The 24,712-nt window shown below is 43.1% G+C and overlaps 3 protein-coding genes across 3 annotated transcripts; 1 reads left to right on the top strand and 2 right to left on the bottom strand.

Moving 5' to 3' along the window:
• The first annotated feature begins 48 nt into the window (after window positions 1–48).
• On the top strand, window positions 49–20,893 carry dram1 (DNA-damage regulated autophagy modulator 1). Its single transcript, XM_076111624.1, has 7 exons — window positions 49–17,746; window positions 18,147–18,214; window positions 18,427–18,569; window positions 18,658–18,835; window positions 19,053–19,111; window positions 19,218–19,310; window positions 19,400–20,893. The coding sequence occupies exons 1-7, from the start codon at window positions 17,616–17,618 to the stop codon at window positions 19,436–19,438; spliced, it is 711 nt and encodes a 236-aa protein (XP_075967739.1). The 5' UTR covers window positions 49–17,615; the 3' UTR covers window positions 19,439–20,893.
• gnptab (N-acetylglucosamine-1-phosphate transferase subunits alpha and beta) lies at window positions 471–15,120 on the bottom strand. Its single transcript, XM_076111615.1, has 21 exons — window positions 14,432–15,120; window positions 13,758–13,843; window positions 13,364–13,483; window positions 12,980–13,030; window positions 12,018–12,220; window positions 11,623–11,687; window positions 11,318–11,452; window positions 7,591–7,752; window positions 7,322–7,501; window positions 6,837–7,007; window positions 6,615–6,738; window positions 6,310–6,525; window positions 5,146–6,194; window positions 4,863–5,062; window positions 4,562–4,781; window positions 4,345–4,458; window positions 4,167–4,252; window positions 3,978–4,076; window positions 3,691–3,858; window positions 3,074–3,164; window positions 471–2,066 (listed from the first exon to the last, which is right to left on the bottom strand). The coding sequence occupies exons 1-21, from the start codon at window positions 14,591–14,593 to the stop codon at window positions 1,995–1,997; spliced, it is 3,774 nt and encodes a 1,257-aa protein (XP_075967730.1). The 5' UTR covers window positions 14,594–15,120; the 3' UTR covers window positions 471–1,994.
• washc3 (WASH complex subunit 3) lies at window positions 20,882–24,306 on the bottom strand. Its single transcript, XM_076111625.1, has 7 exons — window positions 24,098–24,306; window positions 23,564–23,662; window positions 23,376–23,441; window positions 23,127–23,264; window positions 22,647–22,763; window positions 22,474–22,538; window positions 20,882–22,376 (listed from the first exon to the last, which is right to left on the bottom strand). The coding sequence occupies exons 1-7, from the start codon at window positions 24,146–24,148 to the stop codon at window positions 22,277–22,279; spliced, it is 636 nt and encodes a 211-aa protein (XP_075967740.1). The 5' UTR covers window positions 24,149–24,306; the 3' UTR covers window positions 20,882–22,276.
• Window positions 24,307–24,712: the final 406 nt, after the last annotated feature.

Below are 24,712 nucleotides of genomic sequence, written 5' to 3'. Positions count from 1 at the left end.
ATGACGTGCTGCTGGAAGCTAACGAGGGAAACGTGAGTACCAGCTAGTCAGTGATTGTAGTGTTGGAGTAACGTTACAGATAAATGTTCTGAAAGTATCAACATTTATTTTATAGCTAATTAGCAACATACTAGCATGCTAACACTAAACTAGGATGGTTAACATGGTAAACATATCTGCTAAACATCACGTTGTTAGCATCACATTGTGAGCCAGTTAGCATGTAGCCCAAAGTAAAGCCTCACAGAGCTGCTAGCATAGCTGTAGATTGTTTTTGTGAAATATTGGATCATTTTACTTGTTTGTTTATAGTAATGAGTAAAAAATACAATATTTCCCTCTGCGATGTAATGTAGTATGAAGTGGCTCAAAATTAAATTTTCCAGTAAAGTACCCCAAAATTGTACTTACTGTGAGTATATTAGAGAAGGTGTGCTACGCTACATTCACACATGACAAAAACACCAAGATGACTGAACCAAGCCACATTTTATTGTATTTAGACGAGCCATTGAACTGATGCAATCTGAGAGATGCCATGTAACTCATCGCCTCGCCTGCTAACATCATACAGTACATCAAGACTGTTATGGCAGCGGTAAAATGCTGACAACTACTACTAGTCACTTCCTCTTTCTGTCATATTAAAGAACTTTGTAAAACTGACATTCAGAGGAAAAAGTTGGGGCAGTAGACGAGCATTGTCTGAGGCTATGTTTACATTCTGCGGCATTAAAATCAGCTGCATCAGTCATCGGGCTCACTGTCACAATAATACAATCAAAATAAGTTACAGATCATGCTGAGGGAGTCTGAATTTCAGACAGTAGCGAGCCTGTTGAGTCCCACAGGGACACACGTACAGGAAGCTATGAAAGCTGTAGTATTACATGTAGCTCCAACAATCAATTAAATTTGTACCACATTAAGAATCACATTATCCTATATCCCATTCATTCTCATTGTAAATCTCTAGATAAGGGTGATGTGGCCAACATTTAGGACATATTTATAAAAAAAAAACTAAAGGAGATAAACCAAAAATGTTCAAACAAGCAGGAATGAACAAAGGCACTTCAAGTTTCCATGTTTTTAACGACAGACAACAACCAACACTTGTTTTATTCATCCTATATGTACCTTAATGTCCTTAAAATGAAGCCATAGTGATAAAAGCCAAACACAACCAGGGCTGCAGGTGAAAATGAGTTTGATCTGCTGAACATTTTTGCAATTAATCGTTTTGTATATATAAAACAAAAAATTATAATTATAAAGGCCAACCAGATAGCTGAGTCCTGAGCACCGATTTGGACGAAGTGTATTCTCTTTCCCCACATTTCCGGTCTCTCTCTCCACTGTTGCTGTCAAAAAGCCTATCACCATTTCCCCAGCACCCAAAGGTGACGTCTTCAAAAGTGTTTGTTGTTTAACCAAACAACAACAGTCCAAAACCCAAAGATAATTAACTAACGGTGATATAAAACAGGGAATATACTCCGATTTAAGAAGCTGGTAACAGCAAATGTTCGGCATTTTTCCTTAAAAAGTGACTCAATCGAACCAGCTGCTGTCAAATGTTTCACCCTTTAACAGCACATCAATCAATAACATGGTGAGAACAGGACACGGGGAGGGTGGTGCAGTGTGGAGGGAGTGTTTGTTTGTGTAGCTGCAAATGTGTGTGTTGTACAAAAGCCTCAGATGCCCCCAGCGGAGGAAAATAAGTATCACTGGCTTCTTCTTTCTGGCTGCCATTCCTTTCACTGGCCAGCCCCATCCAATGAAAAATGCTTCATCGCCATCTCACATGAGTCTATCCACTGTACGTGCTGATGCAACACAAGCACGGAGGACTTCAGATTCCCGTTTCCACCCAGTCCTCCGGGCTAAATCCTCTCTTCCGAGCAGGTGAGAGAGGGCGGACGTCGTTGGAAGAGCAGAAAGAAGAGGAAAGGGAAGTCTTCCCCCCCCCCCCCTTTTATTTTTTTTTTTCACACCCGCTCAGGGTTGCTGTCCCTGTTTACTCTGCGTCTGGGGAACAGCTTTCGCTTCAGCAGAATCAGCTGCAGGGAGAGGGGAGAAGAGGAAATGGCATAATAAGAAACAGTATGCAACTAAGGGAAGACAAGAAAAAGCTTTGTGTGGTCTGTCAGCAAGAGGATGACTGTGATAGAGATGGGTGGGGATGTTAAGTGGTATCGACGTTCTGAATTAAGACTTAATTACTCAAAAGGACTTTGACACCAAATTCCCCATAGACCGTACGTAACCCAAGGAAGCAAAGATAATCTTAGGAGTAGGGCAGCAGAGTAAGATCACCTCCTCTGGATGAAAGACACTTTTGATCTCTCTGTTCTAAACTGTACAAAGCTGACTCAAATGTCTTAATGACAGCCAGGCTCATGTGGTGCCAAAAAGATATCAAAAGTTTGTGTGGTGACGGAGACACTGGACACGTTCCTATCTGGGAACATCGGTCCCACGCGGTGCTGTGGGGAAAATTCTCCTAAGGTCACCGCACCTCTTAACCTTTCTTTGGTGTTGGCGGAGGAGAAACTGGAAACCTTTGGATTAGGGAAGCGCCTCTAAAACAGCTCAATGTCAAACTGTGGCCGAGTGGTATTTGTTAAACATTTCCTGACATTTGTTTTAATCTCTTTCAAGTAACAAATTGGAGGAATTTGACAGGAAAGTCGTCCAAGCTCACTATCATGATTTTTATATTATTTGCAGTAGTGTTGTTTCAGATATAAATCCCACTTATCTGGCAACAAAGAAGTCTGAAGCACATAGAAATACTGTCTGATCCAAGTCAACAAAGACTTCTCAGAGGACCGCTGGGCGTCTTTCATTTCTGTAAAGTCAGGCTCTGGCTCAGCGGCTCATACTATCGCGACACACGAGACGGATGCACCTCCGAGTGGAACTTCGGCAGCGAAGGCCTGAACCATAGCTCAAGTGTGAATCATGGAAACGGAGAGGTGTGTGTGTGTGTGAGCGAATGTCCGGGTGTCTTTTAACTGAATGTGTGAATAAAACTGCGTGCGTGGTCCGAGTCGGACACACTGACCTGTTCAGCGAAGAAAGACATGATGGTGAAGATGACGAGCGTTACGAGGACACAGTGCGTCCAGAACTTCAGCTTGTCCCGATATACTCGCCTGCGAAAAAACACAATCGGTTCGTTTTAAGTAAAACAACAGCAGCAGATGTAGAAACTATTGGGCACATCTCCCTGGAGGGGAGGCTAGTTGTGATATAACAAGAAGGAAACATACAATATGCAGAGGGCAGCAGGGTGACAAGGTGACATCACCCAACGCCATCTGGCAGTTACTTTACTAACTCAAAGACAGAAGCGGGAGGTCAGGAGACGGGGGACTAGACGGGAGGCTCAGCTGTGTAATGATCTTGCAAGTATCTTACAGCTAGCGACTGATCTGAGGCGGCGTGGTCTAATTTTAAAGCCTCTATGAGAGTCTGGCATTCTCCCACGAGTACAGGAGCAAGATCCCTGACCAAAGCCCCTGAAGGCTTCCCACTGCTCCAAACTGGCAACGCTCTGCTCCACGTGATGACAGACACAAAATTCTTATCTCAGGCCGATTGTGGAAAAAGAAGCGCTTGATAAATTACCAGCTCGCGTGCAACAAGGACTCAAAATGATCTCTAAACTTCACATCGTACCAATCCTGGAGCTCTTCCATATGCAGGAATCTGTTGCGGTACTCTCTTGGCAGTTCAAACTGGGATGGCAGCGGGAACATGGACTCGTAGAAGTCTCTCAGCACAGCTTTCACTGTGGCAGCGTCCTTATGGCTGTGGTCGATGTTATCGTTCAGACAGATGAACTTCCTGTTGGGGATGAATGAAAATACAGACCGTAGTACAGTTTAAGAGGTGAACTTTGGTTGCATCACAGACGGAATACGATCAAAAGAAAGGCAAAAATAATAATCTGGAGTCTTTCCCACCTGGGATTCTTCCTAATGTCATCTAACTGGCCAACCACATGGGAAACATTTGTCCGCACCATCTTGAAAGCGATCTCCTCCTCCCCCATGATCTCAAACCTGTCCAACAGAGCACACGTTAGCAGCAGCAACAGAATATCTGATTTTGAATCCATTTTCAGAATGAACAATGGCACTTAAAGATCTCACTTGTACTTATTCTGGTCTCTGAAGGCTTTCTGGATGCGTTCTGTGATGGGCTTGCAGTAGAGGACGAGGCCTTTTGTGACAGGAGGCTGTGGATTGAACAGCAGTTGCAATGGATTGAAGCGATTTTTATTAGGAGGTTTTCTCTTTTTCCAAGCCATTTACTTCAAGTGTTGCTCACCATGCTGGGGTCGTAGTAGGCCTCCTGTGTTGGGCTCACCAGGTGGAGCTGGGTCAGGTTAGTCGGGAGAGTCTTAGAGCAGTTTATCAACATCTGCTCCAGGCCTGTCAAGTCCTAGAAAGTGCAACAGAGAAATATTACACACTTCGAAACCGGAAGAATTCTTGTACTCTTATGACGAGTCTCGGATAGAAGATCTATCAAAGCCAGGACGGACCTGGAGGCTGAGTGGCAGCTCGTGGATCCTCGTGGCCAGAGTTCGAATCTCTCGGTCGGAGAGGATGCCCGAGTGGTCCGTGTCGATCTCGTCGAACACCTCGGACACGTTGAGCTGCTGCTGAGCACTCATCAGGAAGTAGAAGTACGAGAAGGCGAACTGCATGTCCTCTGAGTGACGAACGCGATGGGCTGACGTCTTGTCAAACGCCTCTGGGAATCTGAAGAAAAGAGCGCGGAGCCGTTTGAGACGTCGCCTCGTCAGGAATACCATGAAACAAAAGAATCTGTGACACACTCACGTGTCCTGCAGCTCCTGCATGATGAGGCGGTCGATCATGTGAGGCATGTGTGCGGGGACTTTGCGCGACGTGAATCCAAACTGGCCGTTGAGCAGCTTGTTGACGTAGCGCAGCGAGTCGGCAAAAGTGTCCCGCAGCCTTCGACCTGTGGCGGCACCGTCGGCCTCATACGACAATTCTCTCTGCAGACGCTCCTCTTCCTGTAGAGTCAACACAGAGAGATTAATATTCAGAGAACTCTAAATGCTTGAGTAGAAAAGTGGAAGTTGTAGGCCCTGCTTACGTCGAGCAGTTTCTGGAAGTATTTCCTCTTCTCCCACGGCAGGAAGCCTCTGTCTGAGGAGATGAAGTGTTGAAGTCTCCTCCCGAAAGGAGCTCCTCCTGCAGGGTCTTCTGGCTCTGCCCGACTCTTGGTTTTGGAAATACTGTCTAGTAGTTTGGAAGTCATGGGCCTTTCTATCACAGCCTTCAGATCGTAATGTTTGGGAGCTAGTTCCTCATGCTCATCATCAGTGTGGACGGGAATAAAATGAGTGACAGCCACGTGTTTCCTGGACATTTCCTCTTTTGAGTTTGGATTTTTCTGAACGATATTTCCCGCTTTCTCTTCCACGGGTGGTTTTCCTTCCAACTGCTCTGCCTCCAAGTCTTTATCGGGCTTTCCCTGGACCTTTTCTGCACCCTCACCAGCTGGTTGTGAATCGATGTCCTGCTGCTTTTGAGCCAGTGTCTTGAACGGTTTTAAAAGTTCAGCCTTAGTGAGGTTATAACCCTTCATAGTAATGTCACCGATCAGAAGCTTCTCTTCCAGCTTTTGCAGCTCACTCTGCACAGCAGCTGGTAGAAGCGACACATTCAGCGAGGGCACTTCTATGACACTCAGAGGTTCACCAGGCAGCCTCTTCTGGATCTTAGGACCGCGTTTGTCCTCAGGAATATCCGAGAACGGGACCGGTGGCTCTAGAGTCGGGGTCGGCTTTGGGTCTTTGTCGTCCTCTTTGCTCGCAGCCTGGGTCACGTTAGCCTGAGGCAACTCGCGGGTGTCGACAGCCACACTGAAGCTCATTATGAACTCGGTGTCGTCTTCTTTCTGGAAAGTGAGATTGTACTGGATCAGGGTGGCGTTGTGGCCCGGGTGCAGCAGCAGGTGAATGGTCTTCCACTTGTTGGCGACGGAGGTGTGGCGAAGCGCCGGGTTGTCACTGACGTGGGCCTCGGAGATTCTGCGGGCCAGTCTGTCGAAGCTGAAATACGGCCTAGTTTCACCTACTGGGAGGGTGTACAGGGTCTGATTCCGCATCAGGGTCACATGACGCAGCTCGCCAAAGTGCTCTACAACAGAAATTAACACATGTTAAAGGATAAGGCTATTAATCCCACAAAACACCCTTGATAAGACCAACACCAATAATGTGTGGGCTAGAAAATATCCTTTCATTTAACTCACCTTGGCCACAGTCTCCCACATCAAACCCACAGGCGAGAACATTGCAGGCCTGGTCACAGAACTTGTCCGCCAGCCAGGAGTTGGCACAGCCTTGATTACAGTACGACGTTCCCCCAAGACCTCCTAAACCACCTGCGAACTGCCACACCTGTCCGCCACCTCCACCGGCCCCGCCACCGCCGACCCCGGCCACAAACCGACCGTTTCCCGCTGCACCTGTCGGAGAAATAGGAAAAACATATTCGACATGAATCAAACAAATGAGCATATTTGCAAGGGAGAGATGATGGAGTCGATCTCTTTACCGAGGCAGTCTCCTCCATCCCAGTCACAGGCAGAGTTGTTGCAGGCTTTGTCACAGTAGCCATCTTTGATCCAAGATCCTGGGCAGCCCTCAGCACAGTTGGGGACAGGCCAGGTGAGATACACCTGCAGGCAAGGGAGGAAAGAAATAGTTAGTTGCAGGAAGCAGTCTGTGCCACAAAAGTCAACTCCCCGGTGAGCCCTTTGTCATGTCGCTTTCGCACCTTCTGTCCTTTGGAGTGGCTGTAGAAGTCGTCCGGCCAGACGTCTTTGCCAAACATCACATCGTCGTTGAGGTAAATGAACTTCTGAGAGAGCCCGGGGATACGGTGGATGTGGGTCTCTATGGAAGGGGAGCTGAAAGTGGGAAGGTGGCTGTTGTTCTGGAAGATATCCTAAAGTCAAAGAAAAACATATTTACACTCTTATAATAAGCTAAACATGACATTTCCAACCGATACAAAGTTTTCATGAGTGCCTCAAAAAGAGATTTCAAGGAATTAGTTTGCTGCTTTGATTCTATAAAACATAGTTAAAGCTCGTAAATATAAACATAACGAGCACAATTTAACCATATGTTCTTGGCCGGGGTGTTATGACAAGTTCACTACTTTGTTTTTAAGACATGACATCGGGTTAGTAAAAGTAAGCTAACCACACATCCCTGTTTGAGACTGCAGTGTGGGAGAGGCTGAGGTTTAAATTGTACCTGATGTGGGACAACTGTAACTCTGGGGTTGTCCAGGTTGAGCCAGGAGGGAATCTGCCCGTTGGTGACTATGAAGATGTGTCGCACCCAGGGGGCGTGTCTCTCCACCGAGCGCAGCGAATAGCGGAGCTCCTCGTTGTCCTCAAATCGGCTGGCGGACACATCTTCATCCTGTTTGGACTGGAGAGGAAAACTATAAATGGTTAGCCTGTATCTACAGGGGACATTAGTGCTCGCCGTGAACGGGTTTAAAGGAGGATCAGTCGCACCTGTGAGATGGCGGTGAGGTCCCAGAACAAGTAGCCAGGGCTGATGGTTAACTCTTTCCCATCCAGGGTCAGATTCTTTTTGGCCTGCTGCGTCAGATCGGTGAAGTCCTGCGGGGATTTCAGGTGGAGCAGAGCGATGCTGGCCTCGGAGTACAACTCAAACTGAGGGACAAATACAACAGTAAGGTGTTACTTGCTTGAAGGAGTACTCCAGTGATTTGGAATTACATTTTCATAAAGTGAGGTGGACTTTTTAGAGACAGACTTAATGAAAAGAATGGTTAAAATTAAATTTCCACAGTACTTTTATTCATGACCAGATAACCGCAAACCTTCATCATCCTCAGCTGTACATTTTAGCCTTGCCATTGTGAGCATGTTAGCATTTAGCTCTTTAAGTCAAAAATCACCACATACAGTGGGAACATCCGAAATAGCAATTTCTCAGTTTTAAAGTCACATGCTCAGCAACGTTGTTCACCCTCAGTTCCACCCTAGCTTGGGACAGAGACCCTCATCAGTGTGTCATGACAAGAAGATTCATGGAAGGCTGACGGGGTTGACCTCTGACCCTGCAGCTATCTTGATCTACGGAGATCAAATCAAAACAGTTATGACGCTTGGGGGGGAGGCATCTACTGGCTGCTGCAGTCAGAACAACGTGTGTGTGTGTGTGTTTTAAGAGGTGAGAGTTCAAAAGAATTCTGTGATGTCATCGTCTCCATGAAGCTGGCTCGCCGTCTGATCTCAGGAGTTATGTGAGGCATCGGAGGACTGTCTTTGTGCTTGGATGTGTGTGTGTGTGTGTGTGTGAGAGAGATACCCCTGGCCTTGCCCATTCCAACCACTCTGTCTCACCTCTCTTAAACTCTAAGCTTCCCAGTAAAAAGACTCACCCCGTCTCACTCCATCGTCAAACACTGACCCCAAAACATCTCACATGAAAAACTTTTGTTTTTCCTCTGCTCCTGTTTTTAGGTGGAGGATTAGCTGTGTCTAATAAACTCAGTGTGGAGACGGCGAGCCCCAGATCGCATTGCCGTCTTTATTATAGCTCTCTTTATAGTCCTGATAATGCTCTAACACACGCATACCCAGCGAAGGCGTGTGGAGGCCTAACACTGGCACATGGCTGCATGTGTCAACTATTATATATAAACACATGGCACATAGTTATTAACCAAGTACCGATCGATTAATGCGCGACAATATGCCAAACGTTTTCTGGTTCTAGCTCCTCAAATGAGAGGATTTGCTGCTTTGTTTTGTTTTTTAATTCATTAGTTGTTCCACAGTATATTTATATGTCACTGCAGAGGCAACAGAAAATGTAATTAGTCAAAAAAAGTAAATAGTTATAGTAAATAGTAACCCTGTGGTGACTGATGTGTTTAAGCAGGTGGACTGAGATGTTGTAGTGGCGTGCAGCACAGTCGACGGGTACATCTGAGCTGAAGCTGCGTCATCCTGCATCACGTGACCTTTTGCAACGCAGGGAAGGAGAGAAAAATATGTATTTGCGGAACAAGACATCATTTTGGGCTGTGGGAACTTGTAATTGGCATTCTTCACTATAATAGGCTCAAAATAATCAGCAGATTAACTGAGTTTGCCCTCTTACTGTCACATGTGTACATTACATACACACTTAATACTTGTATTAAATATTTTTATAATGTTTTACCTTTTCACCTTTATCTCATTCTTCTATTAACTTGTATTCCAAATATTATATTACGTGCTAGTGTGTGGCCCTGCACATACTGTGTGAGAAATAAAAACTTGGTAGTGGAGATGAGACACCGTGTGGACAACCGCAAACACGCACAAACACACGCTAATGCAAACACATCAGCAGTCTTGTACACAAACACGGGGAGCAGATGATCGGGGTTGTGGGGCAGCTTTTCATCACCACAGGGCTAACACCAGCTATAAATACCGGCCGTCTCTCACACCGCTGAACCTCTCCCTCCAAACTATGCACATCATCCCTCTTTCACAGAATCGGCTGGGCAACACCAGGAAATACCTTGAAACACAAACTGTGTATTGTGGGGTGGCCCTTGAATCACACACACACACACACACACACACACACACACACACACACACACACACACACACACACACACACACACTTTCCATTCTGGACTCTGTGTGGCTTCACATGTCCCAGTAACATCTCTACTCCCACACCAAACCCTCCGTTTTAAGAACTGGACTCCAAGCTGTTAAAGCCAGGCGAACATAAACATGCGTAAGATGACGGGGTCGTGTCCAAGAGTGCCGGGACGGTCTGTAAAATCCTTGTGACCTTTTCGGCGCGCTAGCTGGCGCCGCGCCACTCCAAACAGTTGTTCTAATGTTAACCCCCAAACCGCCAGCTAAGGTTACAGCCCGAATGCCGCCGGCTATTATCACATGACCTACCAGGCTGCACCGCAACCACGAACTTGGGAGACAAACGCAGGGAATGATGGGACGCCTGGGTTTGGTGATGATATGCGGGTTAAACACCGTTAACTCGCATGTCATCACATATGTGATAGTACACGTACTGGGTTGTTTCCTGGCGTATAACTTAACAAATGAGGAAAAAAAAGATGGTATATTTTTGTTTCAGTTGATCTTTTGGTGTATATCATTTCAGACAATAGTGAAAATAGCCCGTCATTCTTTACCAACAGACAAGTTAGATTATTTAAATTGCTTGTTTGGTCTGACCTGCAACAAAAACACAAAGATGTTCAGTTTCCTGTCTTAGAAGACCACGAAAACCTGCAAATATTAACAATTGAGAAGCTGGAACATGTGAATTTTAGGGAATTTTAGCTTAAAAATTACTTAAATTGATTCCGTCAATCCTCAAATTGATTAATTTACTAATTGTTTCACTTCTAAAACACAGCTGTGGGAGGTTTTTAAGATAGTGACTAATCTTCAAGCTTCTTAAGAGTTTACTGATACCATAAAGCTGCTGTAGAAGGACTTTTAGGATACAGAGATAGTTACAAAAGACGTTACCTAATCCGTCACCTATTCATTGTAATCAGCCACGTGAGTATATTATTGGAAGACGGGACAAACAGTTGACTCATGCCCGTCTGGTGAAACAGGGTCACTCAGCTCCAGGCTGCACGGTTTTGTTTTCTTTGATTATTTCGGAGTAATCCGCGCTCGTTAGTGGCATTCCTGCCTCTCAAAATATGAAGCAGACTTCTGATTAGAGAAAATTATTAGACACACAAGCCGCCGAGCTAAACAAAGGCCCTTTATCCACATCACAACATAACTGTTTAAAATAGAAAAAGGCCATATTTGGCAGGACAGTGCAACCTCCGCTCCAAGGAGGATTTGACATTTGTGTTTGGCCCTTTTTTTAGATTACGATGCTGCGGTGAAGTATAAAAAGATCTTAATTTGTGCACAAGTAAACTGTAAATGTCTGCAGTATGCGACGTCCTTTAGCTCTGTGATAGGACGCTGTGTGAGTGACATCTGGTGGCAAAGCTCGGTTATGGTAAAGTTGCCTTTTACCTCAACACTGACAGCAGAGATGTCCCGAGCCGGTATTTGGACCAAATAGCAAAAATAAGGCAGAATTTAGACGACTTATTTTAAGCGTCAGATATTAAGTAAATATAATAAGGACTTATATCAGACATCCGTCGTAATAATTAATAATCTAGTGAGTGATAATCATTAACGTTTAAGAATGTCTCACCTGATTGATCTTATTGGTTATGACAGAGGGCAGTTTGACTCTCAGCTGCTCCGTTTCCTTAAAGGACGCCGGGAAGCCGCTCAGGTAGGCCAGAGACTGCATGCGGATCAGACCCGGAGCCTCTTTATCCGTCGTCTGCAGAACACGCGGCAAAGACGTGCATTTCAATATACCACAACAACACCGTATGATCTTTGATGGCATTGGTCTTCTGTGATCGAGGGCTGTGTAGTTAACATGTGCAAAGAGGACAGGAGGAAATGCTGAGGGTACAAGTTCAGAGTTAATGGAACTAATAAACTCACCAGATAACATCTGGACACAGAGAACTTCTGGTCTTCTTTAGACACATCTGTAAAGGCTTTATCAGCTGTAAAAAAAACAAGGAATTAACTGTGAGTGTAAAGATATAGTTTAATCTTTGACACATGTACATAAAGTGTCATTGGAGTGAAGGCTTAGGAGCCACGCTAGCAATGGAATATTCTCACTTTCATTGTATTGATCATTCATGCTGCTGCTGTTACTGGTAATGCAGATTTGTTGCCACACCGCTGCAGCATTCCCATGTTCTGGTTACTCATTTATCACACTTCAAATATCTTTTGCATTGTAAATAATGGTTCATAGCTCAGTGATAATCTGCCTGCTCGGTTCAGTTATTACACCCCACTATGACTCGTCCTTGTGATTTTTTTACCCTCGGCCTGCGAATGGAAGACGACCACAGAGACGGTGGTGGCGGCGTGGAAGGCTTTGTTCATCAGCAGCAGCTCTTTGGCAGCGGAGAAGGAGGAAGAGAGCGACGGCAGCTCTTTGAGCGTGACGTTGGCTGGCAGAGCGGGGTCCAGGGCCAGCATGGGCGCTATGATGCAGTGGGACAGCAGACATTCTGGCTTAACACTGAAAACAAGACAAAAAACAATAACGCTTTACTCACTGCATCTTCACCCAGATGACCACCTACTCTAACTTTGTGGTTTACACAGTTAGAAATGAGTCAAATTCACAGGTTCAGCAAACAGCTTCCTTTGTGGAAATGTTGCATCGAGTCCCTCGTTGTGTCTGCGGTTAAAACTCACAGATGGGCTTTTTAATCTCGACAGAAAGAGTGGAGGGGACAGAGAGAGACAACCTAACATTTGGGTGGTGAACAAATTAAATCCCCGTCTTGAATCTTCATTGTCGTTCAGCTTTAGGATTCACATCGCCGCCAAAGATGATCATCGGAGTCGAACATACACCTCGTTAGACGGGTCTATCAAGCCGCTGCGTAGACTTGTTTTGTAAAAGAGATGCAAGGAGTTATAATATCAGATTAATATTCAACTGTTTTTACTTCATGGAAAGAATACTGCACATAACAATCAGTTATTAACGACGCTGGGCCCCTTTCGACTCTATCAAATAACCGACATCCCACCAGTTTACACTCTGCTTGTGGTTTAACACAACCAGACTTCCTGTTTCAACATAGAATTCTCACCCTGCTGTCTCATTGTGCATTCAACAGTCATTTCCAGGTGGTTTGGAAATAACTGAATGCCTATGTTAATATAGGTTTCTTTTAAGATGGCCATTATGAGAGTCATAGACCATAGTGTGGCAGAGTTGGAATGTGTTGTACAGGTTCACACCCCATAAGCATAGCTCCAGACTCACCTTTCTTTTGGCACTTCAGTTGTCTCACTCGCATTTTTCCCCAGGCGTTCCCTGTGTGCATCGGAACAGTGAATTCATATTATTTTCAGCTTATACAACCTACAGTAGCAACGTTGTATTGAGACTAATGAACCGGGGACTTTCTCCTCAGGAGTTATTCTAACCTTTGATCTTAAGACTCCCTGCTTTCTCCTCCGGGGCAATGTCTGAACAAGCCGATCGGAGTGAAAATGATAATGCTACAGCTCAATTCTGACTATTCGGGTGGAAATTGGAGTGTGTTTGCACTGTATGACAACATACTGCAGGGCTGCGAGACTTTATGCAGAAAAACAAAAAGCTATATATACAATTGTATGGGTTACAAGTGTCACTCATAGCTACCTCAGAGCTCTTTGTTCCTCCTCCAGTTGCTCTTTGACCGTCCTGAGTTCCTTCAGCAGAGCCATGTCTGTGCCGTTCACCCATGTGTACACCACATCAATAGGCATGGGCAGACAGAGCCTGCAAAAAGAAACACTCGCAGTCACCCGAGACGATCCTGAAAGTGCGACGCCGTGACCCCGTTTCCCTCCCCAGCCTGGATTAGTTTGTGTTCACGCATGGTTGCACGTCGTCCTTGTTCTTTCAGATTCCTCCTCAGGGAAGGGTACACGCTGTCCTGTGTGGCTCCCACGAAGGGTTTTGCAGAAAGTGGCCACACTTCTTGTACATTAACATTTGTGAACGAGTTCAAGGAAGCCCTCATTGGAAGCATTAAATGCTGTCTCTCACTCACCTGCTTTGGAAAGATTTCCCACCCACGTTGTCTCTGTAGGAGTCAAACAGCACGTGATACTGGTCCCGACTCCACTCCACCACCACCTGTATGGAAAGGAAGGGAGTACATCCCAAATATCACATACCCACAGGGCCACACCGAACCACACTCAAAGACAGGACAGCTTTCTTTGTTCACTCATTATTTGCACAAGCACACCCTGTTACAATGAGACTTTCTGAATATTTTGGGGATCTTTAGAAAGAGCTCTTCAGTTTAGCAAATGTTCAAATGCAACAACAAAAACATGTGATAAAACCTAAAGTTAAAACGCTTGATATGCGTGGTATTTACACATCTTCCTCAACAGAACTGGTTTAACTTACAACGTGGTGGACTGTCAGTCAGCCACGGGACACACTTCTTAAAGACATGTGAGATTTTCCTTTAAATACGTAAAATCAAGTGATTCATTGTGACGCCGAAGTAGTACAAACACCTTAAAGATCCACAAAACGTGAGAGTTAAAGATCTTAGACGTGGGTTTAGTACCGAGCTGGACCGCTTTAAAGAAGCAGCCCGTTCGTTTGAGTGGACTCTGGTGGGACGGCTCAGGACAACAGATCGAGGACTGACGTCTGCTACAAACAACAACATGAATGTCTGGAGTTAAGCACACAGAAGAAGCTCACCTCTCCGAACTGAAAGGCGGAAACTATCATGAGGACGATCCCCCCGAAGCAGATGTAGAGCCCATAGCGGTGGGACAGACAGGTGTACGTCTGCCTCTGCAACAGCTTGAGCACCGAGTTCACGACTACCATGGTTCTCCTTTGCGAAGCATACCGCTGCATTCATTCAAAGGAAACGCGGGTTTAACGCACGGATAAAAGAAAGTAAACATAAGCGACCCGGGTTTGTCAGCTGACCACCAGTCAGACTTGCGTGACACATGACAACCCATACATTCCACTCTTCCTCGGTGGTAGTGACGCTGCTGCTGCTTCTTCTTCTGCGCTTTCGAGCCCGCATGTCGCCCTCTGGTGGAGAGGAGCGGGGCTTCGGGGTCAACAGGTGAAGCTTAAGCCATGTTATCGTGGATTTAAAGTCGTGCTTGTGTCCACGTGGAGAATGCAAGTCCTATATTAAAGTGGTTTCCTTGAAAAGAGGTAGATGAGAGTTGTGGGAATGAAAACAGGAAAGGTTTAGGCCATAAAAAAAAAAAAACAATGAGCTGAAAGACGCTAAAAAGCTCCACAGAGCTGACGTGAACTGCATAGTTAGTATATAATTCTCTGTGGGTACGTCGCTACCTGCAACTGTTATTATAAAAAAATATTAAAAGTTAAAATCCATCGTTATCTTTAAAACTGCAGCTTTACAATTTCTCTTCAAAAAAAGTTCTAAATATTTACTTTGAGATTGTCAGAGGAAAGAAGCCGTCGTGAAAATGTTCTCAAAGCCCATGGTGACGTCCTCAAATGTCCTTTTCTGTCCACAGCTCAAAGATATTTAGTTTAGTCATAGAAGCGTGAAAAAAACAGGACATATTCACATTTAAGAAGCTGGAATCAGACATCTTTTTTCTTTGGAACTCGCACCAATTAATCAATTATCAAAATAGTTGGCGATAAATGTAATAGTTGAACACTGGTCTTTTCATCGTCGCAGCCCTAATCTCACTTCTTATCTCCAGCAATGAAAAGTGAACCAAATGTGCTCTGTAACAAAAGCATGTTGGTGTCAGTAGAAAAGCAGAAATACAGCTGCTCAGAACGCGCCAAGAGAACCAGAAACTACTGACAACAGTGGAGGTGTCATCACATGATCCAAGTACAGGACTTTGGTCACTTGATAAGCTGTGGTTGTATGAGGGTGGGGTAATAAAAACACTAACACAGCTTTAGTTGTGGTGGCGTTGAATGTGGATAGTTGAACTAAACAGCCTCGGCGTAATTCTATTGTGAGTCATTTGACAGTTTTACAAAACTCCTCTTAGGCGAACCAAAAGTCCTTCTCTGTGGTCTTTTCATAAAGAGGTGGAATAATATAAAGCAGGATTGAGTTCAGTCTATTGGTCTGGCCCTCCACAACAGTCCCTGTTTCTCATGTTGCCATTTAGGAAAAATAATTGCCCCCCCTGCTCTAGGAGCACAAACTGGGCAAAGATCAAAAGTATTTGGCCTTGAAGCAAAATTTTGGTCTATGTCAACCTGTCATACTTCCCATCAATCTTAACTTTGCTCTCACCACCTCCATGGTGGAGATAAACATTTTTGCATGGACTATTTTAAACTTTTGTCTCTTGGTTGGAAAGTAAACACAGAGAGCAGCACCCTGGAATAGCTATGTTGTCTGGGGGATCTACATCCATGACAACTTGGCCAACTTTGTTTCTCAGCTCAGGTTACCTTGGAGTCCCCACATGAACCCAGCTTTAGGAACCCAGCCAGAGGCCACATATTCTCAGTCTGGGACCAACCTTCACCACCAGAGAGCAGTAGTAGGAGAAACACAGTACACAGATCATATACTCAATGTAAAATACTCAATACTTAAGTAAAAGCACCGCAGTATTAGCAGCAAAGTGTATTTATTGTATCAAAAGTTAATCTTAAAATTCAGAAAAATGGCCCCTGTAACTATTCTATTATATGTTATTAATCTATAACAATACATGTTACAACCTTTTATGCAAAGTAATCAGTAACCAGCTGTAAAATAAAGGTAGTGGAGTAAAAACTATAATATATCCCTTTTGAAACAAATGTGCAGTATCAGTAAAAGTATGACAATTAAAATAGAAAGTACAGTTACTGAAGTACTGTACTTAATTACAACTTTACGGTACTTCTCTTTTACTACTTAGCTGACGTCTTCTCTATTTACTTGCGAAATACATATAGTACTTTTACCCAACATCGTATAGTAGCTCCACAATATTGGTAACTGTAAGAGCCATTTTGTTATTGTTTTGTTTTAGTACAACCTTCCACCACGTGGGGGCGTAGTGCCGGTGTGAATGTGGGCGCAGGTATTATCATCAGTGGGGTCACTGAATACAGGTGGTTGCTTGTAAGCAGAAGCAAACAGTTTTTGACCGTGCACATTTTAATGGAAGTAAATGTTATGATGTATTTGGTATATGTAGAGGAGATGGATAACGACAGAGAAAGTGGTCGGCCTCTGTTTATGTGAGAAATAAAATGCCTATATTGGAAACTGGACTTCGTTATTTATGGCACGAGTCAGAACAAACATTTCAGCAACCGTGGTGACTTTTCTTTGGGAAGCAACGGTCACAGTAACAAACATCCAAAAATACATGATGATTCAAATGTAAATTCAATAATAAAAGAATATTGTAATATTTTTTATACATTATAAACATTCTGCACAATGATTACTTTAAGTGTTTTTTTTTTTGTTAAAATGTTTACTACTTTTTAGTAAATTTAAACTTTAGAATACTTCCCCATCGTAGGTGATTACTGGCACTGACACACTGAACCATTCAACGAGTCTTTTAAGTGGAAACGAAAGGAAGAAAGATGAAGAGAGTACAGGAAGCGCTGGATGATCATGAGAGGAGGTTTTATTTGCGTAGGTCGGCCCACAGGCAGTGGTTTTAATGGGGAAGAAGTTACTGTATACTGTATCCTAAATCAGCTTATCGCTAGAGGCCAAGCTCAGTCTTCTTCACACACCACCGTGACTGTCGGTAACTTCACCAGACTTCACAGCAGCAACGGCAGCAGCAGCAGCGGATCCCGGATCAGCTTTTAAACGAGGATTTGTTTACTGTATGGGACTATTTTCCTACGTCGCCCGTGTCAAAGTCTCTTCTCTGGAGGTTCCGCGTTAACCCTCTCTGAGATGTTTTGGTTCAAGCAAGGACTGTGCTTTCTACCAGTGTTTTTGGTCATCTGGTCCTCCAGCACTTTTATTGTTTCCTACCTTATTGCGCTTTTCAGAGGTGATGTCGACATAATCTTTCCATACATAAGGTGAGTTTTATTCATGCACTTGTTTTCAGATAAGGGAAGGTATTCTTCGATCTTTATCTAGTGAAATCTGAGCTATAAGATTGCATATCGATGTTTTATTTTGATTTTGGTTTCTGAGCGCTAGAGTTTAGTTTCGTTTTCCTCCGCGGTGACTTGGCTGGTACCTAAACTCCAGCTGCACGTCGCTTACTCGACACATCTGCTACTTTGTGCGGATTTAGACCTCTTCTTTTCACTTCTCCCTTTAAAGGTGGACTTTTATTTTAAGAAGAGACGACCAAAGTTGACTAGATGTCACAAAAAGAAGTCTAGCTCTAAATAAAGGGAAGTTATGCGGTACTATCAACACATGTCTGTGATGTGAGGGCTGACATGCAGATCTGTCTTTTCCCCTTCTCAGTGACACAGGTGCGAAGCCCCCAGAGAGCTGCATTTTTGGCCTGATGACATTCATTTCTGCATGCGCAGGTATTTCCACTCCCATCAACATCTGCAACGTCACATCTGTCTCTTTTAGGCAACTCTGGGCTTTCCCAGGGGAGGAACAAAGCTTTCCCAAGATGTTAGTTACAGTTCCCCTTTTTGAGAAAAATGAAAGCATAATTCCTTTGTCGGGATGCAAGAGGAATTTGCTGCTCGCAAGAAGTTTGGGGTAAATGCACTCTGTCATCTTTACGCAGGAACTGCCACCATCTATGCCCGGTACAAGTTTGTGGAGAAGCTGAGTGTTGACACAAGGGTGATGAACCCGTGTCTCAATAAAATAGGTTTTGTGTTTGGGATGTTCTCCTGTCTGGGCATGTGCATCGTTGCAACGTTCCAGGTACGTCTTCACGTGTGGTGCACATTTGAATCCCATGAAGATAACTTAACGTTTAACGGCGTATTTGTTCTTCTTTTTTGATTTGCAGGAAACAGCAGTGACAGTAGTTCACCTCATCGGAGCTATGATGTTCTTTGTCTCTGGTGTCGTGTACACTATACTCCAGTCTGTTCTCTCGTATCAAGCCTATCCATTCGGGTCCTCCATGAGTGTGTGTCGAGTACGTGCGGGTATCGCCATCCTTGCCTCTTTGGCTTTTCTCCCCAGTATCCTTTTTCACATGAGTCTAATCTGTTAAAACACATTTTAAAAAGTCTACATGCATTAGTTTCCTGGTCTGCTATGTTAACCAGCATGACATGCATTAAAACAGGAACTTCCCTTTATGATTGCTACATCATTCTCTTGGAGTTAACAGTAAATACACACAATTACAAGTGCCAACCGCTGTTAAACACCATTTTTCCTTAATGGGTGATTCAGCTGTCATCTGTGCGTTCTTTGTGACACAAACCACGCTGCACAGACGCATAGGAGACGAGGTAGGCTGTCGTTTGTCACTATGACATATGCATACATTTTTGCAAAGTTTGCAATCAACACCAATGTGTTGAATATGTGCTGATTGTGTGTGTTTCCCTCTTTCAGGACTACCCCTTCCATCTAGCCAGCGCGGTGTGCGAGTGGGTTGTTGCCTTCAGCTTCATCTGCTTCTTCCTCACATACATCGACGATTTCAAGGTGAGCATCACGCCATCAAACGGAAACTCTTTTTAAAAAGACGTCTTGAATTTACTTCTCAATTCTCTCTCTTTTTTTATTTCCTACAGCTGTTTACCTTACGAGTGAAAACAGAATATGCGGAGTAGCCTTGATGAGTCTGCAACTGCCCGCGAAATCAGTATTTTCAAGTAAAAATTTTACGCATTTTGTACATTTGCATTTTACACCGCGATGCTGTTATAAGATTTGGTCTTCTGTATGACCTGACTGAATTCATTGGTGGATTGAAGGAAGAACATTGTTATGTATACGTTTTGAACAACTGGTCATAGCAGAGAAGAAAAAAACTGATCACAGCCTGTATCTTTATACTTTTTTTTACGATCTCAAATCATTTTTTATACTCATTGCGTCCTGTGAACACCACTTTGCACTTTGCTCTCGACTGTTTTAAACTTGCCACGCCAGCGTGACACATCCCGTCCCGTCAGACCTGTGAAAAGTAATAAGAGAAGTTCATCACACAGTGAACACATGACAGCTCCGCATGTGGTTAAATGAGCAAACCACTCAAACTGATGTTATGTGAATCTACACTGATACTGTCTGTAAGGAGCCAGAAGCCTCTCTGGAATATTACTTGCTTGTGTCTACAGCCTGTAGACGGCTCGGGCAATGGGGATTAGACTACTTAATTGATTAGTTTGCTCAGTACAACTGCCAAAGGAAATTTCTGTAATAAAAGAAACTTGAATTGAAGCTAATTAGAATTAAAGAAACAAGTTTTCAGTGTGCTTTCAGGCAGATCAATGCCGCCTTTATGTATCTGCCTTAGATCAGCGCACACGAGTTTTAAACGGTTCAACTGGAGTGACCTTTCCTTCTAAAATGGTTTCATTTTTAGGAATTTCAGGGGTCTGAAGAGGCAGAGGTTTCTGGGATTTCACACATAAAATGTAATCTTCTGAATAATAAAATTATTCTCAATATCAGAAATATAAATATATATATATATATTTTAACTTTTGACAATAGATTGTTACAGATTTTAATGGTGCAAGTAACATCACGAGGACACTGAGAAGCCCTCCGAGGCAAATTTGTGAATTTGGAATTAATAAATAAAATGAACTTGACACATTTGGGAAGTAAATAAATGTTACGTAATACCGTCAGGCTGCTTGAGATGATTTAATTACCTTCCACATATTCCTCTCACATGCTGGGAAGGCTTGCGACACCTTATATTCTGAGAAAAATGTTTGCGTCATCGTGTTGTCTGTTGGCCAAATTAAAGATCACAATCACATTTGAGTATCAGCTGATGTATTTCACTGGCCAGTACTTCTGGAGCATCTCTTTATGGATACATGGTGATGAGGCGATGGGACTAACAAAGTATTTCAAAGAGAAATGCTGTACTGTATTAGTGGTCACATGAACACAGATTATTAACTTGTCCACTACAGATACTGTATTTACAAGGGAAATTATTGTTTTAATTCAAATACTGTATTTGTACTGTTTTGCTTATGACATATTGTACTGCAGAGATTATGGTGCGATGCTGAGCTGGCAAATAAAGATACTTTTTTTTTAAACAAACTGAGTTTATTACAGATCTTGCTTTTGTACACAAAGGGCTCTCCAGACTTCTCCACACTCTTTCTTTTCAGTTGTCATAGTGTAAAATGCATTTGTAGTAGAAACCGTATGAATATTTATTTATTGTGAAAGCATTCCTGACTTCTCCATTTTACATTTGCGGTCATGTAGTCACAAGTCCTGATCTATGAAAGATAAGCTGTAACAACGAACACAGTCAACACAAAATAAATCTGCAGGTACGTTGTTCCAACACGCGGTGTTTACCACTGATTTGACTCTTAGTGTAAGTCTGTTTGCTCTTCATTCTAGCTGAGGTTAGTGTGCAATACACCGATATTCCTGCAAAACAAACTCTCTACAAACCCAATAAAGATTTAGAAACATGTCCATGGACAAAGTGTTAGCTATGAAACCACCTAAGCCAGATCAAATATTACTATTCATCATTTATTGTCTTTCATTGTGTCATATCAGGTGTTTTGCAGCAGCTTCACAAAGTATTCAGATTTCAGTTTAGGTTCTTAATAAGTTTGCAAAAAACTTCTAATAACGACATGTGATGTGTGTAAATTGATGGACAAAACCATGAAATTAAATCCATTTTAAATGCATAACAAAGTTCAAGATGTTAAGAGTACTTTCTGAAGTCACTGGAATGTAGTCTAAAATGAACAGTACAAAGAACAGAGGCCTCACACTGAATATACTGTCGTTTTTGTTCCTGCAACTATCAAAATACTTCAGTGACGGCTGAATTTTAGGAAGGAAAACCACATGCTGAACGACATGTGATTTCCCTTCCCATCAAACTGGTATTGTGATATACAGTACATCAAAACTGAAAGTATATTGTATTTTTCCTCCCTTTGCTTAACACACAGAATTACAATGTACGTGTCAAACATTCAAAGTATCCAACATACATTTTTGTAATAACTTTCAACTGATGAGTGTATCTCTTAATAAAGGCATTACACTGTGATAGTAGTGTGACAATCGAAGAAGACCCATAACTTTTGCAGTATATAATTACTTTTTGTACAAAAATGACTTTATACTGCCATGTTTTGAGGTCTACTGCTAAAATACTCAACAGGGAATTATTCCCTCTTTGTCAAAAATGCTAAATGTATCAAAATTGAGGTCGCTGACCGACCGTAAGCGAAACAATCTCAGTGCTTTTACACTGAAATTACAATCACTCTGGTTGGCGTTTTCCCCGTTTCAGGCACTTACATTTGCACCTTCACGCTGGTGCTCCTTTACAAGCACACTGCAACCAACTTCTCTTTCTCGGAACAGGCGTACAGAAGCTCAGAGTAGCGATGAGTGGCCTTTACAGGAAGCTTTGTGGGTGACGGGGGACAGAGGAAATGTCAGTCGCTGAAAGACGACTCGCTGTCAGAGCTGGTGGCAGCAGAGTCCTGGTCCTCTGCGCTCCTCGTTCCTCCATCAGGCACGGGGGCGTCCGGTGTGCTGTCATCAGCAGTGGAGGCAATGTTATTGGTCAGTTTCATAAAATAAAAATATGAATATAAGATCATCACCACAACAGTAACAGTAAAACACTCACTCAAGCAAGTTGGGATCCAAACCCTCCAGGACCATTTTATTCTTTATAGCCATAACTGGAACTCCCTGTGACAGATAAAACATGCATTGAGATACAGAACATACTGATATTTTTTTATATATATATTTTTTTGAATCCGTTAAGTCCATAAGCAGGTGTTAGTGATGATTTACCACTTGGACCATCTTCAGGTAGCGGGCATAACGCGGGTCCTTGGCCACTGTCAGGACATTCTCTGCAGAGGCTTCTGCTTTCGGTGTCGCTGCCGGCTCTGGTGCAGTCTGAGCGGGCTGCAACATGAAATATACAAATCACTATGACAGTGGGAAGTAAGCAGGTAGTTAAGACAGCACAGGATATCCTATCTTATGGGCACCCTATTTTGCATTATTAGTAGGTGGTACTCTTTTCTTAGGTTGCAGATGTTGTGGTTTGTAAAAGAGTGTATCTGATGTTGGAGTGTATGATGCTGCTCGTTGATGAACTGGATCTGGGTTGTTTGGGTTTGTACTTTTTGTCAATGCTTAGGAGCGGTGGAATCAGTCTTCTCTTCTCTAACAACTAACTCTCGAAAATAAAGCGTATGAGCATTGCTTAAAATCGTCTTGGCTTTTGAGCTGAAAAACATCATATACTTGTTTGTGTGCATTCACCTTTGGCGGAGGCAGGGTCCCTGCTGGTGGACCGTCTGCTTGGCTCTGACTGGCGGTAGTGGGTCCATTCGTCTGAGCAGGTTGCCGCTGACTGATTCCATCAATTGTGACGTCCTCCAGCCCGGGTATGGAGGACAGCTGCTCAGAAAAATACAAACTATGATATATGATCAGTGCATGCGCACGGCATGTGTAGAGAGTGTAATACACTGCAGACAGAATGACCGGAGAGAGGCTCAAGAAGCTCACCTTGGCTTCCAAAATGCTCAGGGTTGTTTCAATCTGCTGTATGCGGAGAGATATGTTCGCAAGTTTCTGTGGGAAAGAAGTATGTTCAGGATCAGGATAGAGGATTAAGTGTTCTAGAGGTATTTTGTGTGGACTGATCAGGTCAGCAGAGGCGAATTAAAGTATAGAGCAGAAGAAGATGTACAAACCTCTTCACATACTGTGGAAAACCGGTTAAGGAACCGGACCGTGTGCACGACAAACTGATTGAGATAGGCAACAACTCTCCTCTGTTGAATAGCAGGGACCTGCAGGACACAGAGATAAAGCTATTTTAAGTAGGAACCCAGGAAGTGATGTACTGTAGGAAATGAAGTAATTCACACTATCTTAATGATGTAATTTATCCTCCTTATGCTATTTAGAACCACTGCATTCATTCAGTTTTAACATAGCAGATATTGGGAAATCCCTGATTATTTACTACAAGTTTATTATAAAGTCAGTTAGTGAAGCTATGGAAGATTATTGCTGAAATATTTAAAGTAATTATATACACAAATACAGCACGAATATATGAACTACAGCTGAGCCACCTTGTACAATATTGCAAAGGGATGTTAAAGGCAGTTATTTACAGCTAAATAGTTTTTGGTAAACTAACGTCACTATTACTATCTGACTTGCTAACACACACAATGTCAACTCTCTTGTGATTTCCTCTTAGCATAACGTTAGCCAACCTTGGTGAGATCGACACCAGACCCAACGATCGGCAGCCCGTCCTCGTCCATGTTGGATTCTTTAAACTTCCTGCAGATTGCAGAGCAGTTTCAGTTCTAATAGCGAGAATGTCGCCGCAAAAACGACAGAAATGGCTACATGGAGAGATATCTGCTGTGCAACGTTTCATGTGACTCGGGACGTCACGACGTTAGAATCAGCCAACAGGACTTGTGATTTGAGCTTTTATTTTGAAGTCCCATTTCCTTGTCAGTGAAAAACAACAACATCCGGTTCAGTCTTGGAGCCACGTTTGACAATTTCCGGTTTTAAAATGTTTATAAATTAATACACCATTTCATTATTTATTAAAATAACATTTAATAAACAGAGACGTTTTTTAACTTACATGTAAGACATGCATTTGTAAATTTGCCCCTCTTATATATTAATGTATATTTATTATTTTTCGAGAGATTTTCTCTAAATTAATTACAGATTGAACCACTATCTTAAAACATATGTTACAACTTCAGTTAAACTTGCAAATGTGTTGTTTTGTGTCTTTGACCACAGCAGGATTGATTAGAACAAATTATACCTGATATATTTGATCATAATTACGACGTCTTAAA

The sequence above is a fragment of the Anarhichas minor genome, unplaced genomic scaffold, assembly GCF_050575085.1.
Source record: "Anarhichas minor isolate MPS153535 unplaced genomic scaffold, ASM5057508v1 ptg000045l, whole genome shotgun sequence".
NCBI classification, from domain to species: domain Eukaryota; kingdom Metazoa; phylum Chordata; class Actinopteri; order Perciformes; family Anarhichadidae; genus Anarhichas; species Anarhichas minor.
This window is presented reverse-complemented; position numbering and strand designations above follow the sequence as displayed.

Coding starts and splice junctions, on each gene's coding strand:
- dram1 (XM_076111624.1), top strand. CDS start 17,616: ATGTTTTGGTTCAAGCAAGGACTGTGCTTTCTACCAGTGTTTTTGGTC. Junction 18,570..18,657: donor GCATCGTTGCAACGTTCCAG/GTACGTCTTCAC, acceptor TTTGATTTGCAG/GAAACAGCAGTGACAGTAGT. Junction 19,112..19,217: donor ACAGACGCATAGGAGACGAG/GTAGGCTGTCGT, acceptor TCCCTCTTTCAG/GACTACCCCTTCCATCTAGC.
- washc3 (XM_076111625.1), bottom strand. CDS start 24,148: ATGGACGAGGACGGGCTGCCGATCGTTGGGTCTGGTGTCGATCTCACC. Junction 23,663..24,097: donor CTGGTGTCGATCTCACCAAG/GTTGGCTAACGT, acceptor TGTGTCCTGCAG/GTCCCTGCTATTCAACAGAG. Junction 22,764..23,126: donor GGACCCTGCCTCCGCCAAAG/GTGAATGCACAC, acceptor TTCATGTTGCAG/CCCGCTCAGACTGCACCAGA.
- gnptab (XM_076111615.1), bottom strand. CDS start 14,593: ATGCAGCGGTATGCTTCGCAAAGGAGAACCATGGTAGTCGTGAACTCG. Junction 4,782..4,862: donor ATGCAGGAGCTGCAGGACAC/GTGAGTGTGTCA, acceptor TCTTTTCTTCAG/ATTCCCAGAGGCGTTTGACA. Junction 3,165..3,690: donor ATGGAAGAGCTCCAGGATTG/GTACGATGTGAA, acceptor GTTTTTTCGCAG/GCGAGTATATCGGGACAAGC.